This window comes from Jatropha curcas, chromosome 7 (genome assembly GCF_041381405.1).
Source record: "Jatropha curcas cultivar XTBG-Jc1 chromosome 7, XTBG_Jcur_1.0, whole genome shotgun sequence".
Lineage (NCBI taxonomy): Eukaryota > Viridiplantae > Streptophyta > Magnoliopsida > Malpighiales > Euphorbiaceae > Jatropha > Jatropha curcas.
This window is the reverse complement of record NC_143157.1, coordinates 18080418-18095582: the sequence shown is the minus strand read 5'-3', so window position 1 is coordinate 18095582 and position 15165 is coordinate 18080418. Positions and strand designations below refer to the sequence as shown.

The following is a 15165-nucleotide window of genomic DNA, read 5'->3' as shown; positions in this document are numbered from 1 at the left end:
CTTCTATCAAAGATTAATTTTGGGCGGTGCTTTTCACAAGATCATTATGAGAATATTTAGGATTGTTTTGATTTAGGAATGTTTAATATTATTTATTATGCACATGATAAATAGCCATTGATATATTTATTTTCCATCTTTGTAAGTTCTGTAAAAATTACTGTACTAAATACGATTAATTTATTGGATCTTTTAACTTTTTAATGGTTTCGTGATAAGTTTAATTTGAACATGAATAAATAAGTTGCGGGAGGTTGAATGAGAGAGGAAGAAGAAGGATAGGAATGGAGGAAAAAGAAGAGAGAATGCAAGTCCAAGACCATCATACTGCGTTGATCTGAGACGTTGAAAATTTTGAAAAATTAATGGTGGAACATATTTTCTCCTTCTTTCTACATTGATAGAAACCTCTCGATCTTTTTAATCGGGTAGGAAGTTACTAATAAAAATTTTACATTGACCGTCAAGGCAAATAATAACATGAGCAGTTTGTAAGTTTATATCAAAGTTGTAAATTGTATATGACCTCTAAATTTAGAGACATTTTGAACCTGCTTCCTTTAAATTTTCATTCTTTTTCCTTCTCATTGAACTCTTATCTACTAAGTAATAGAGTCAAAATTGTCATTTTAACTTACCCTTCGAAAATTGTGCGAAAAATATTTTCCCATATAATTTTATCTTAACAATTTTTTTTTTATTGTATTAGCCATCATTAGTTATGACTAAAACCCAAGAGCAAATAAAATAATTCACTGGAAAATCAACAAAATTGTGCTGATTAAACTCCAAGGTTAGAAATGGAATTTGATTTCTCATATGGAACGTAGTTCATTAGTCTAGATTTGGTGAAGAAAATTTGTAAGTGTGCATGATACCAATTCGGAATTTCTATACCTCAAATCCAACAACAAGAACCAGCAAAACTGAAAAGATGGGGCTGATGGAGGCATAAGGTGGAAGGGAATATTGAGGTAAAAAAATGAGAATAATGCAGGAGAAAAGAAAAATAATATTCCATTCATTTCAAAATGTTCGTCCAATTGATTTAAAAAATATTTATTTTTTCTTTTATGTCCCTCGTTATAAATAGTTTTAAATTCTAGAAATAACTATTCTTTTATTTTAAAGGAGGATAATTTTAGATAAATATAGATATTTTATATTATGTGGTATTGTAATTAATTTATTTTTTAAATTTTATGTCAAAATCAACAGGATAAACATTTTGAGATAGAAAGAATAATAAAAAAACTGAATTTAAAAAAAGTATAGTAAAAAAAGGAGTTTGATAGTAATTAATGGTTTCCTGATTCATTTTCATATGTTTTGCTCTATTCCTTATAATTAGTGTGTTTTGACAGAAACTGAATTTAAAAAAAGGTATAGTAGAAATGTAGAGTTGATTTCTCCCAAACCAAAACTACATTATCCTAAAGACAAATAACAAGTCCAAGAGGTTTGTGGATTTCAGGTTTTTATATTTCTTCCTCGTATGTTACCCCTGTATTAAAAAGCATCAGACCGAGTAAATATAGTTTAACCCTAGCTCGAGCTACTAGGCAAGTGTTACTCCACATTATACATGGACTGTACAAGAAAGTCAAATACAAGTCAAACACAACCATAATTTCAAGATCACGTCGCATATATGTTTTGTCCAAAAAATTTATGATATAAAATATATTTTATAACGTTGCGTATTTATAATAATAGATAAGAGAATCGAATCTGAATCTGGATCTTATCACTATTAATAATTTTACTAAGATATTATTTACATAGTGTCGCCAAGTCATTGTTAAGAAATATTTATTTATTTGTTAAATTACTTTGTACCCATCATTTTTTGAAAAAAAAAAATCAACTCAATTTCTATTTATCATGCTAACTCATTTGGAACATTAAAAAAAAAAAAATTTACCCATGCTAGATATTGCAGGCTATGATAGGAGAGATTTTGCATGGAGCGACAATTTTGTTGCCGTATGCATTTTTATTTATGACATGAAAAATATGGCATTCATACAATTATGCTTGCTCTTTTTTTTTTTTTTTTTTTTGTAATTTTCATTTTTTTAACAGGTATTATATTGAAAACTTTATCAACTGATGAATGTCTAATTCGCAATTTTGTTAAAATGTTCACAAGCTACGAAATTTTCAGTTAGGAATCCTAACCTGTCTACAAATGTAAAAAGTTCAAAGTTGTAGGTGATAGAATCCTAACCTGTCTACAAATGTAAAAAGTTCAAAGTTGTAGGTGATACAAGTTTCAATTAGCTAAATTTTGGATTTTATTATAATTAACTATATTTGTTGATAGCTTATTTGTTTTTATATTATATTTAGATTTTATTATAATTATTAATAAAATTATTTTTTAAAATTAATTTTTTTTATTTTCTATTATAAATTGTTTTAATAATTTATATATTCAACACATTAAAAAGATAATATATTTACTTTAAAATTTGAAAAATATATTACACAATATCTATATTTATACTATATATAAATGTGAGAACATGGATAATAATGACATTTTCGATATCGTCCTCAATGAAATTTGGAATATCCTAAAGTAGTCTTAGTTATAGTCATTAGAAAACTACCATTTTATTAGTTGATTGGATATAATTTATAAAAATTATTTTTAAAATAAATACATATAGATCATTAAGAATTTTAAAATTTTAAGTTTTATCCTTTGATAAATATATATGATAATGAAAAATTTGAAAATTTTTATATTTTATTTTTTAAATATTTCAATTTTATTCTGATTCTAATTTAAAATATTTTATTTACAAGTGAGATAAAAAGAGAAAAAAATATATTCTTTTTTATTTATGTTTGTATAATTTGATTGGATATATTTTTTAAAAATAAAATTTCAAATAGAATATACATAATAGGAGTATTATATTTAGGAGAGAGAAAAAATAAAAAACTATATTCTTTTTTTCTCATGTGGTAGGTCAAATTGAGGGTTTATATAGAGAGAATTTTAAAAATTAAATTTTTAGATAGAATATACATAATATTATATTTAGGAGAGAGATAAAAAAGAATATATTCTTTTTTTAAGTACAGTTATAGGAAAAATTGAGGGTTTTTTTTGAGAGGATACAATGTTTATTTTATATAATTTTTTTTATTAATTAACATACAGATAATTAAGAATTTAAGAATTTTAAGTTTTATTTTTTTTAGATTTATTTTTTATAGATATATATGACAATAAGATATTTAAAAATTTTTATAATTTATTTTTAAATATTTGATTATAATTTAAAATATTTTATTTAATTAAAAGAGAGATAAAAAAGAAAAAAGAATATACTTCCATGATTTAATTGGATATATTTTTTAAAAAATAAATTTTTAACTAGAATACATATAATATTTTATTTATGAAAAATAAAAAATAAATTATTTTGACTAATATTTGAACTCCATTTTAACTCGATTAGAATCTTATATATATATAAAAAGTAGTGTAAATCGTTCACTTATTTTTCAACCCGCTGCATATACTAAAAAACCATATTATTTGAGTCCCAGTTAATACCAATTTTCAGACCGCGAAAGATCAAAACGCTTGGATAGTTTTGCAACAAAAATACAGTGCATAGAATGCTAAAATATTCCATTAAGATATTCTAAATGAAAGGTTCAAACCTTGGTGATCCCATCCCTTTTAAAACATTTCCAATGTACCAAAGCTAAAAGAAATGCCAAAAATGTAAAAATATTGATATTAATATAGAAGTTAAACATAAGTATATGCTACATCAAAAATTGCCCTAAGGCCTGAACCTACCATCCCCCCCTTCTCTCAGAAAAACAAAAAAAAAAAAAAAAAAAAAAAAAAGTTATAAGAACATTGCTCCCTATTTACCTTCAAACCCTCTTGAAGAATGATAGAATATTGCCTTGCTTAGCGTCCTTATTTACTCCCTTTTTGTTCCCCGTTTTACTTCCTGTCTTGGACGAACCTAATGCCCCAGACTTCTTAGCTGCAGGTGCCCTGAAATTTTTAAGCAGGAAGCAATGGTGAAGTCATAAACATAATTACATGATTATAATACCCTTTCTAAGGTAAAATAATACATCTCATTCTTTTATCAGTAGTACTTTTACAGTAGAAGTGCTATTGACCACAAAACAATATGGAAAATAAGAATAGGCATATATCCATTCTTCATTGCTTAAATCATCTGCTAAACTAAACCTTTCTCAGATTATCAAAACTGTAAGCAATAACTTGATTAATTAAAATCCTATGCTGCATTTTTTTTTCTTTTTTCATTTTTTTTCCGCAATGCTTACCAAATCCCAAATGACACTATGCTCAGAACTTTGATCAAACATCTGTAAGCAATAGAATTCTATGACGGTTGAGTTGAACAGGAAAAAAAAATCATGGATATATATTCATAGAAAGGCAGCCTCTTTGATCAATTTTCTTTTATCATACAGTATGACATTGATTCTAATCAAAATATAATTTTATTAGATGAACTTGCAAAGCTTATCATCCATGTCATGCAGTGAGCTAATTTCATCATCATTACTTTCAGTTAATTTAAGTAAGGGAACTTTTCTTATGCTTCTTGTAATATTTCAAACCTGTTGTTGACCGTATTGATAGATGCATTATTTTCTGCTTTCTTTGTTGCATCGCTTTCTGCTTTCTTTGTTGCATCCCTTTCTGCTTTCTTCGTTTCTGTCTCTTCACCCTCCCAGACCACCTCAGTTACTGCAACAATGAAAAGAGATTCATTAATGTAAATTGTTCAGGGAAACAAGAAATTAGGGTCAACAACGCAGAGCATATCGTGCTGTAAAGAAGACCATCCAAACAAGGCACTTTTGCACAGGTTCATTAAAGTTCCACTAATCATTCATCTCGGAACATGACAGAATTGCACATCCCTCTGATATTAATGGGATTCACTGACTTAGAGCACTAGTACCGAATGCTAAAGTTAAAAAAAGGAATAAAATCGAATACCACCGAAACATAAGGATTGAATGGAAAGGAAACAATAGTATTACCAAAACAAAAGAGAGGAAAAATAGATTGAAGCAACTTTTCTAACATTGATGACATTTATGAATTGAGAAGCATTTGAGCATGGTTATACCTTCTCTACCACGCGCATCAATGTGAGTCTTCAATACTTTTCTCCTTTTGGGTGAACTTGGAGCACCATTTGTAACTATATCTGCTTTAACACCTTCTCCAGTACTGCTGCTATGGATATTCTCTTTAGAGGAGTCTCTAGAGTTGCTCTTGCTCGAAACTGAAGATTTTTCCCTCACAACTTGATTAAATGCTGCGTAAGTTGATTTCTCTTCCTTAACCTTTGGTTTATCTTCCATTTGGTCATTGAAATTGGGTTTCTCAGGAGAAGTTTTGCCGATTTTCCCCTTTGGAAGATCTGGTGATGCTAGGCTGACCGCATCTTCATATTCATCGTCTGAGTAATCAAAAACTACTCTCCTTTTTCTACCACCATCACCGTTAGATGCTCGCTTAAAATTGACATCTTGAGCCTCATCATCACTGCTCCGATCCTCTATTGCTTCATGGGCAGAAATTTGAGCTTCTGCACCAACTAATAACATCAACAAGCCAATCCAAAAATCAGAAAAGAATTATCACATAAGAAAGAGCTCTAAATTGTGTAACATAAGTTACATACAAATCATAAAAAATGACACATCATACCATACCAGTAGGATTTGAAATGAGACTATTATTTTCTGCAGGTGCAGAATTGGGTTTTGACTTTGCTGATGCACGACCCCACAAGGATGCCAAGGAACCTCCATTTTCATTGGAATTTTTATCACTCTGGCCATTCTTTCCACTAGAAGGATTGGGATGGGCTTTTTCTCTGTCTGAATGGGGCTTGGAGGACTGATTATGAACTCCCCTCCCAAGACTTTCAATTTTAACATCTTTTACCAAATTGGAAGATTGCGGGCCAACCTTTGGGCCTGATTGCTCAACTTTAATTTGGTGAGCAAGTAGAACCATATTATTTTCACTGGAAAGATTACTTTTGGATGGCCCTGAGATTCCCATGCTTTGGTTCTGTGCCGCTGCGTTGCTTACAGGAGTTCCATCAACATTGCGCTTAACAAAGGGGTTCCGAACCCCACAAAACCTGATAAAAGAAAATTTAATACATCAGAGAAAAAAAAAAAACCATCTGCGACAAGTGCAACTATTGAGAAATGCAAATGTGAACACGAACAAGAATTTCAAAACACATGTGAAGGTAAAATCAGAATATATCCTACCACTATTTGAGCTTGCCTCAGACATCCCAACAAAAGGGTTAAGTACACGTCCAAGTGTATGTGGCAGGTATTTCAATGGGTTACATAGATTCATCATGCTTGTTTTCAGACAATATTCCATCCTAAATATAACAGCCAATGAACAAGGAATTGATGTCATCTTGATGTTTTTCTGCCCTCAATAATTAACAGCATACATTTAAAACTGAAGATGAGAAGTTCAAATTCAAGTTTAGTGAGTTCCAAGGAATAAAACTTCTAAAAGCATCATTTTTAGGTTTCCAAATAAAAAATGATCCATGATAAGAAGGGGCATCCATGCTGTTTTATGAGAATATATGACTTCATTGCATGCCTAACTATTTAATCATGCCAAGAAAAGATCAAAACATATCACCCTTCTGCTAAGCGCACAACATGAACAGACAAAAATCAAATGGTTTTGTTCTGCCATCCCAACCAAAGCAAATATTAACACTTTGATGCATATAACCAGCCAATTATTTCCTTGAAAGATACCGATTGCCTTTTAAGGTACATAAGTGTACTCTTGACATTTCCCTGATGACCCCTTCCTCCCCTTCCTCTAAAGGGCATAACTTCAACTTAGTAAACAGAAACACGAAAAGTAACCACATAACTTTTTTTATACCTGAAGAAGTATAACGAACTTATAATTTGGACTACACCTTATGACAATTAACAGCTCCTTTCTCTCTCACACCCCTACTCCCCAACCTAAAACCAGAAAAAAAAGGAACAATATCTACAGCCACATCATGCACATAGATAACTAGATAATTTGTAAAGGTCCTGGTTGCAAGACAAGGTATGGGATGTGACTTGGATCTCACAATAGAAGTTGGGATTTCAATGTGGGGCTGATATGCACTTGGGCTCTTGAACCTCAACGGCTAGTCTTTGAGGTGTGGTTCTCCCAAGGTCATAACAATTAGAATCAAAGGGAACCACCACTTCTCCCAGTTGCAATATTGCGGAACGGGTGGTGATGCTGGAATTGTAGTGTTCACCCAGGACTAGACGGTGACATCAGTATTGTAGTGTTCGCCCAAGGCTTGGAAAAAAACCTAGCACACAACCATCTCAGCACAAAGCCAACTTGACGTCAGCACCGAGACTGCGGTGCATGGTGGGATGTCAGGATCCTAGTTGCAAGACAAGGTATGACAAGTCTTGGATCCCACTTTGAAAGCATTGGATTTCAATGTGGGGTTAAGATGAACTTAGACTCTCCAACCTCAACGGCTAGGTTTTGAGGTGCGGTTCTCCCAAGGTCATAACATAATTACAAGGTCAAACTCATGGCCCAAAAGAAGAACAACCAATTGCAAGCAAAAAGCATTTCGGGCAAAAGCCAATTGACACCTTGTCCTCATGATTGATAAAGTTGCCAACATTGGCGCTTTTTTTCCCCCTACAGCCTGCCATTATAAGAATTATCTTGATGACTGTTCCCCAACCCTTTCAAAGTGGAATGTTCTACTTACTACTTATGTCTGTTCTTTAAGAATTGTCTTAGCAAGGATGCTTAGCTCCATAAGTCGGTGAGTGTTGGGCAGTAAAGAAAAATCAAAGAAAAACAATCAATGTCTCAAAAATGAGAACAGTATAATGAATGCGTGGTCATATGGGATTGGACAGAATTTGAAAAGAGTGAATTCATGAGAAGGTACGAATTCTACATATTGAGGAAAAAAAATGAGAGACTGTCTAAAAGCCCCTACAAGGAAAATATGGCACCTTAAAGTAGATGAGGCTAGGAATGAGACAGGAAGACCCAAATGACAAAGAGTAAGTGATTGAGAAAGATCTACATAGGCTAGGTCTTGCTAAAGACTTTATGCAAAACTGAACAGAAAGGAAGAAATGTATCCGTGTAACTGACCCAAATTGGCTTGAGATTAAGACTTTTGTAGGGATGCTCAGCTCCTAAAGGCTTTGTTGATTAAGAATTCATGCTCTCATTTTGTCGATATCTAAACATAGTCATCATAACAAGAGATACAAATTTTTTTAACAATTAATAATCACATTTGTCAATTTAGTAGCGTATACAAGACGAGTTTCTTTGAACTAAAATATCAATAATAAACATTTTAGCTCTCAGAAACTAATAGAGGACTATAAATTGAAAGAGCTATAATGCAGAACCATACCTGTTATCTCTCAAGCAATTATCAGCTGCAAAAGGCTGCCTGAAAAGCTCTTCTGCTTGTACAAATTCATCATTCCAAAGTGCAGCAGCGTCCTTTGGAATTGCAGCTTGCACACTATAGACATGAATTGAACAATTGCCATCAAAGTCTTGTTTAGAGTCTGCAAAAAATTTCAGAAGAGAGCTTGATGTCAATTTCCTTTTTCTGGTGTTTGTTAAAGTTAACATACATTAAACAGTACAGAACAACCAGCAGCCACCACAACAAGATAATAAATAATTTAACCAAAAGTTCCCTGAATGGTTTGTAAATGCAATACACTATCAGCAGGACCAGAAAAAGAATAGTACTTCAATCCAAAATCAAAGTAGTTAATTATTGGGCTCTAAAACAACATGGTATTGTTTGATTTTCGATATATTCTATCTGCACTTCTACAATTATTTAGTATATGGTAGCAATTTCTTGGCATAACTTGCAACAAAAAATTCTGCAGCCTAATTGAAGAAGAAAGGAAGTCAACACTAAAAGCTCTAAACACACAGAGGTTGACCTAAGATCTATGCATAAAACCAATAGGAAATTACCAAATATATTTAGATGAGAGAAATAACTTATAGTTAACCTAATCCAACCCTGTCCCACCTGGTATGGAGAGCAATAAGAAGAAATCAACAAACAGGGAGAGAGAGAGAGAGAGAGAGAGAGAGAGAGAGAGAGAGAGAGAGAGAGAGAGAGATTTGATAGGATATTAGATCAAATTTCTTGTCATGATGCTAAGCATGCCCTAACTTTATAAATGTGCATGAAACGCTGCAAAGAAGAACAATGCACAAACTCAGTTAGAGAAAAATATGCCATCTGTAGGATGTCGATGGCTACCTACTGTGAAGTGGTATGTGGAATAGCAGAGATCTCTCTCTTCCCACAACAACCAACAATAACAACATTGCAGAAGTGAAATATTATGATACTCTAAAGAAAATGCTGACCTTCAAGTTTGGTCCCAGAAACAAGCCTGATATGGTAACCTTGAGGATCATTCTTCAACCAGCCAGACAGAGTATATACAACTTCCAAACCACTTTTATGCTGCTCTACAAACTCTTGAAGCAACCTATGGACAGACCAACTTTTTATTGGACACATAATGGGGGGCAAAAAAGAAAAGGACTATCAGCATTATCACAATAAGAAAAATACCTTTTTGCAACATTTGATGACACCAAAAAATTGCGACTCAACCACTTGTATGAAACCTGAAAAATAAAGTATTGTAGAAGCAATGCTTACAATAATATTTGTAGCTTTACACAGAATTTTAAGTTTCCCGAGACATCCACATGGAAGTTAAATGAAACTTTCCCATTTATATTTAGAACATGATAAGTGAAACAACATATGCAACAATCAATGTGTTTGGTAATTGAAGTGAGTTAATTGACAGACATACTAATGTTTGGTTAAACCTTGAAGTTTGGAACTTGTCCAGCCACATTTAAACTTAACTTAATGGCAGCATAGTTTGTAATGTTCATGTGAACGTGATATATGCAGGCACTATGCATGTCCAAAAAATTTGGCATCTAATGGCTGCAATGGTAGAAAATTCTTGGAGAATAAAGTTTATTCCCACACCCCCCAACCCCAAAATATATATGTGTGTGTGTGTGTCTATTTGCATTGTCACCAACACGAATCACACTATCAAGTCAAATTACAAAACCACAAATCTCTTCACTCCAAAAGTTCAAATCTTCGCAAAAGAATTAAAGAACAAATATATATTTCAATATCAGCTCTGTTTCGCATTGAAAAATGGGTTGTTGTTGCATGATTACACTTCACAGGTCTAATTTCTTCTCATAAAAATGCACGCACTTAGGGAATTCGTAAAACAAACTAGATAAGAAACTCACTTATAGATTTCCGCACATAATAACTCCTAGTCCCTTATCATAAAACACCAATTCCTTCTTATTTCATTAATTTCCTAAAAGCAGAAAAATTTGTTTGAAAAATCCAGTAAATCTAATTAAATTACTGAAAACTAAAACCATATACAGTGAGAATTCCACTTACAAGTAAGATATTAATCAAAAGTGAATTTAACAGTTCCAAATTCATGGATGGGGAAAATTACACTGGGGAAAAAGATTCAAAGAATAGAATCAGATAGAAAGCGTGAGAATCAGAAGTTACCACTTGAAGTTTATCAGAAACAAGAGCTTCGATCTCTTCGAGTATGCCTAGGGTTTCTATTTTCGCCATGTTTTTCTCTCTGATCCTTTGTTCTTTCTATTTTATTTATTATTTCCCTTGAAATTTTTTCTGGAATCAAAAGAAAGTGTAGTGGTTGAATGAATAGAGTAACAGGAGCTTCTGGTTTTCCCTCTCTAAAGTCACCCTTTTTCGTTTTCCCGCCATTCAATCTCTTTCTCTCTCCTCTTCTTCTTTTGGGTACAGCGAGATTGGTTTTTGTCGTGGTATGAGGTATCTAAGTCACGTGTTTTTCATGTGACTGAGAGAATAACATATCTTGGGCTTGAGCTTGGGCTTGGTCTTGGGCTTGTGCTGATCATGTTATAAGGTTTCTTCGTCAATCTTGTTGAGCGTCTAAACCAATGACCCAAGTAAACCAAATCAACAACATAATGCAATTTAATTTTTTTATAAACAAAACAATACATTTTCATATAAAGAAGGATTAAGTAACACTAATAGTATATGAATATTATAATTTTTCTTTATTTTTTTAAATAAAATACTTTATAATTAAGTGTTTAAATTAGAGGGTAAATGTTTAATCGTTTAATTTATGAATTGAATTAAAACAAAATGACTATATAATAAAACCAAACTAAATCAATTTAATTTAACTGATTCGATGCAATTTTTAATTATTGTATTAACGGTTTTAACCTCATTTTTTTCAACTTCATAAAAACTAAACTGAATAAAAAAAAATAATTAAAACCAAACTATATTTATAAAAACTGAATTGAACTAAAAAAATATTTATTAAAAGTCAAGTGTTTACTATCAACTTTTTACAATTTATGTAATTTTTTAGCAAAAAAAATTTATATCACTTCAAATTTTGGGGAATTGATTGTGCCATTTGTTATAGATTTCGTTAGATTCAAATTCATTAATATGTAACTCATCCTAATTTGAAAGTTTTGCTTGATTGTTATATTTTGGAAATGTTCCATTTTGAAACAACTTTTAATTTGCTGAGAAAGCTCCATTGTTTTTATTTTCCCCCAAAGCATAAATTCACTATTGTACTTTATCTATAAAAATCTTATAGCACTCTCAATTTTTTACTTTGATTTATTAAACACTTCAACTTATAAAAATATACTCGTTAAGTACTTTAATTTGCAAAAATTATACTATTGAACACTCGAACTTGTAAAATTAAATCGGTTAAACACTTACTAGACAGTTAAAATCTAAAAATTATTATTCCAAAAACTATACTAACCACAAATCTAAGTGAATATTTTGCTAATAAATGCCAAGAACACCAAAAGGCTATTGTTGCTAATGTAGAGAAGGGTACAATCTTATCCAAGTTTATAATTTTATAAACATAATAAGTCACTAGCAAAACTCGGTTGCCACAAAATTTTTTTCATAATGTACAACTATAAAATCATACATTTGACCTTTTTGTTGAGTGATGTTATAAGAATCATGATCATTCACATCATTTTCATTTACTGTACTTAAATCGTCATTTTTGCCTTTTAGGGATAGGGTATGTAGAAAGTGAATAAAAATTTTTGAATTTCATTTTCTTTGCTACCTAGTGATAAAGGTTTGTTTACTTTTCAAAAAAGGGCTATCAAGTTCTTTTTTAGAGATAAATTAGAGGCAACATTAAATACTTGGTCTACTGAACTTAAATTCATGTCCTTACAAAAACAAGAAAAATGTGGGCCTAACAAATAAAAGAATGGACCTTCTGAAATTCATGGGGTAGAGGGCAAATAATGCTCCATCAAATTTTTTTTTTTTTTTAAAAAAGAAAATTGAAAAGCAATAAAAAGATAATAAAAATCTGACATGAAGAGGGGTTAAGCGCCAGTATACACGTCGTGACGGCATGCTTCAATGTCAATCAAACTAGAGCCCTCATCCAATTTATTTGGCCCCAAAAGGAATTATATAATAAGTATAGGCAAGCTTTTGTTGCAAGAAAAAAAGAAAAGTCAAGGCAAAAGCACTCTAATATGAATCTGTTGATAATGTTTCGCAAATTTATTAATCTTTTTCTATCAGCGAAATATTTAATATGAAAACAAAATAAGAATTAAAAATTTCATATGATAATTAAATTTCAAAGATTTAATGGTCTAATACATAATTTTGACTCATAAATTATTATTCTTTCTCCTAATGGCCCTTTAAAATTTGTGAAAATTCTATCGTGACCTAAATGAAGAGCGTGCATTCAATCACGTTTGGGAGAGTGAAACTAATTTTTTTTACCACGTGAATGTCCATCGTGACATGAACATGACCTATCTGTTTCTCTCTTCAAAATTGATCTCATGAACAATGTCTCTCTCTTCAAAATCTATCTCATACACAGTGTCATTCTTCTTCTTCTATTTTTAATTGTTATGGGTGCGCTTCATTTCTGCATCCATGCTTCTATTATTTATTTAAATTTGTTTTTAATAGCATATTAGTAATCAAGATGGTTTCTTTTATATTCTTATTAAATTTAGATTTATTTAATTATATGCAAATGCAATCCGTGTAAGGCTTTAAGTCTTAAAATATGGGTATGATGTGAAAAATTTTCTGCATCTACTTCTTAATTTTCTAGGATTTTTTAGACTAATAATCACGGCTATATCAAGACCAACGCAATCATTATCTTCATCAAGAAAATTGTAGCTAATAAGAAAATACATTATTGAAATCTAAATGGTCCCCATTGTTATCAAGCATGACAAAAAAATCACAATTTTGAAGAGAAAGACAATTTTTTTTATGCCTTTATATTGATTTCTTTTTCTGGGTTAGCCGCATGGCGGCGGCGGAGGCGGTGTATACAGAGAGAAAATGATAGGTAAAGAAAGCAAAGTAAAGGAGGAACAATTATTAGGGTTTGCGTTTAGGGATTATTTTCAAAGATTAGACTTTGGTTTTTAGGGTGTTTTTAGTGAAAGCGACTGGGCCCATCTAGTTTCAAGCAAATATTTTTCTACAATCAATATTTTTTTTAACGTGCATTACAATTTAATGCACCTGTATTTTACTTTTTTTTTCACTTTGTAGCGTGAGGCATGGTTACCAAAGAATTTGTTAGTACATGGTTATAATAGAACTCCTGCAAAGTTCAAAGAGCCATTAGGAGAAATGACAATAGTTCAGAGGTAAAATTATACATTAGGCCAAGATTTAATATATAAAATGTGAAATCACCTTACAAATCAAGTTAGGGTAAAATTATTTTATCAAGAATGAAAAACTAGAGTGTTTAAAGGTTGTTTTAACTTTACAAATCTAATAAGATGCACTTAGCTATCAAATTGAAGGTTGGCCTAATGTATAAATTTGACCATGCATTTTCGATAATTATTCTTGTATCTCTTTAAACTTTACATGGGATTCATCGTGGATTTATACTTCACATTTTAATAATAATTATCTCTAATTTAAATGAAATATAAAAGTACAAAATCATAATTGAACTCTTACAAAATTATTCATTTTGGCGAGGAGTAAATCTCGGGAAAGTTTATAGAGCCACAAAGAGAATCGACCAAAGTTCGAGGTCAAATTTATGTATTTGGCAATTGAGTTAAGTCTCATCCATAGACTAATGAATAAAAATCAATATTTGACATAATTGTTAAAAATTGATCAAATACCAAAAATCATCTATGTTAATTTCATTAGTTAATAGAATTTAGATAGTGAGTTAAGCACTAGAGTTGGATAAAAAATTTAAAGATTAAGCAAATTAATCATGTAGGCAGCATCTTAAAGCATATATATGTGTTCAAATTACAAAGCAGAACCATTCAAGCACACATTTATTTATAATACAAAAACCTTGTGATATTAACATGTAAGTCCCAATTAGAAACTTCATAATTGTTCATAATTATTTAACAAAAAAAAGAAGAAAAATATTGGACTAATATCCAGGAGATTATAATAGAAATACAACACCCGAAAAGACCATGAACCTCAGATGCTCAACCATCGCACAACAACACTGATCATACAACTGCAAGCCCATGGCTCTAACAAATCGAATCCACCCACTGTCAAACTTGTTCAAGACGAAGTTGCACTCAACACAAGCCACTCAGTCTATAAGAACAAGAATTAGGTCAGTAAAAACTACAATCTTGCATCAATCAATCACATAATTGCAATTAGAACTATGTGGATCTAATTCTCAAATTTTTAAAAATTACTAAAAAGTTCTTTCAAAATCTCGAGATATATAGGAAGCCCACTTCGGTTCGGTCCAAATCATAAGTAAAAGTTTCTTTCATGCTCTAGTTATGTTTCTTTACAATAGAGAAAAGAAAAAAAAAAGAAAAAAAGAAACAAAAGAAAAAGATGTTCCATTGATGTTTGAAACTTAGTTTATTCCATTCATTTGTTCTTGCCACCATTGATTTTCTTGAACCTT

The 15165-nt window shown here is 31.1% G+C and overlaps 1 protein-coding gene across 2 annotated transcripts; it reads right to left on the bottom strand.

Annotated features, from left to right (window-relative positions):
• Positions 1-3738: 3738 nt before the first annotated feature.
• On the bottom strand, positions 3739-10956 carry POLD3 (DNA-directed DNA polymerase). Of its 2 annotated transcripts, none has more exons than XM_012219172.4 (8): positions 10698-10956; positions 9699-9754; positions 9488-9612; positions 8496-8655; positions 5746-6182; positions 5154-5618; positions 4636-4765; positions 3739-4033 (listed from the first exon to the last, which is right to left on the bottom strand). In XM_012219172.4, the coding sequence occupies exons 1-8, from the start codon at positions 10764-10766 to the stop codon at positions 3907-3909; spliced, it is 1569 nt and encodes a 522-aa protein (XP_012074562.1). In that variant the 5' UTR covers positions 10767-10956; the 3' UTR covers positions 3739-3906. The 2 variants fall into 2 exon arrangements, with proteins under 2 accessions (XP_012074562.1, XP_012074554.1); XM_012219164.4 differs by having other exon boundaries at positions 5154-5627; positions 10698-10955.
• Between the last annotated feature and the right edge of the window lie 4209 nt (positions 10957-15165).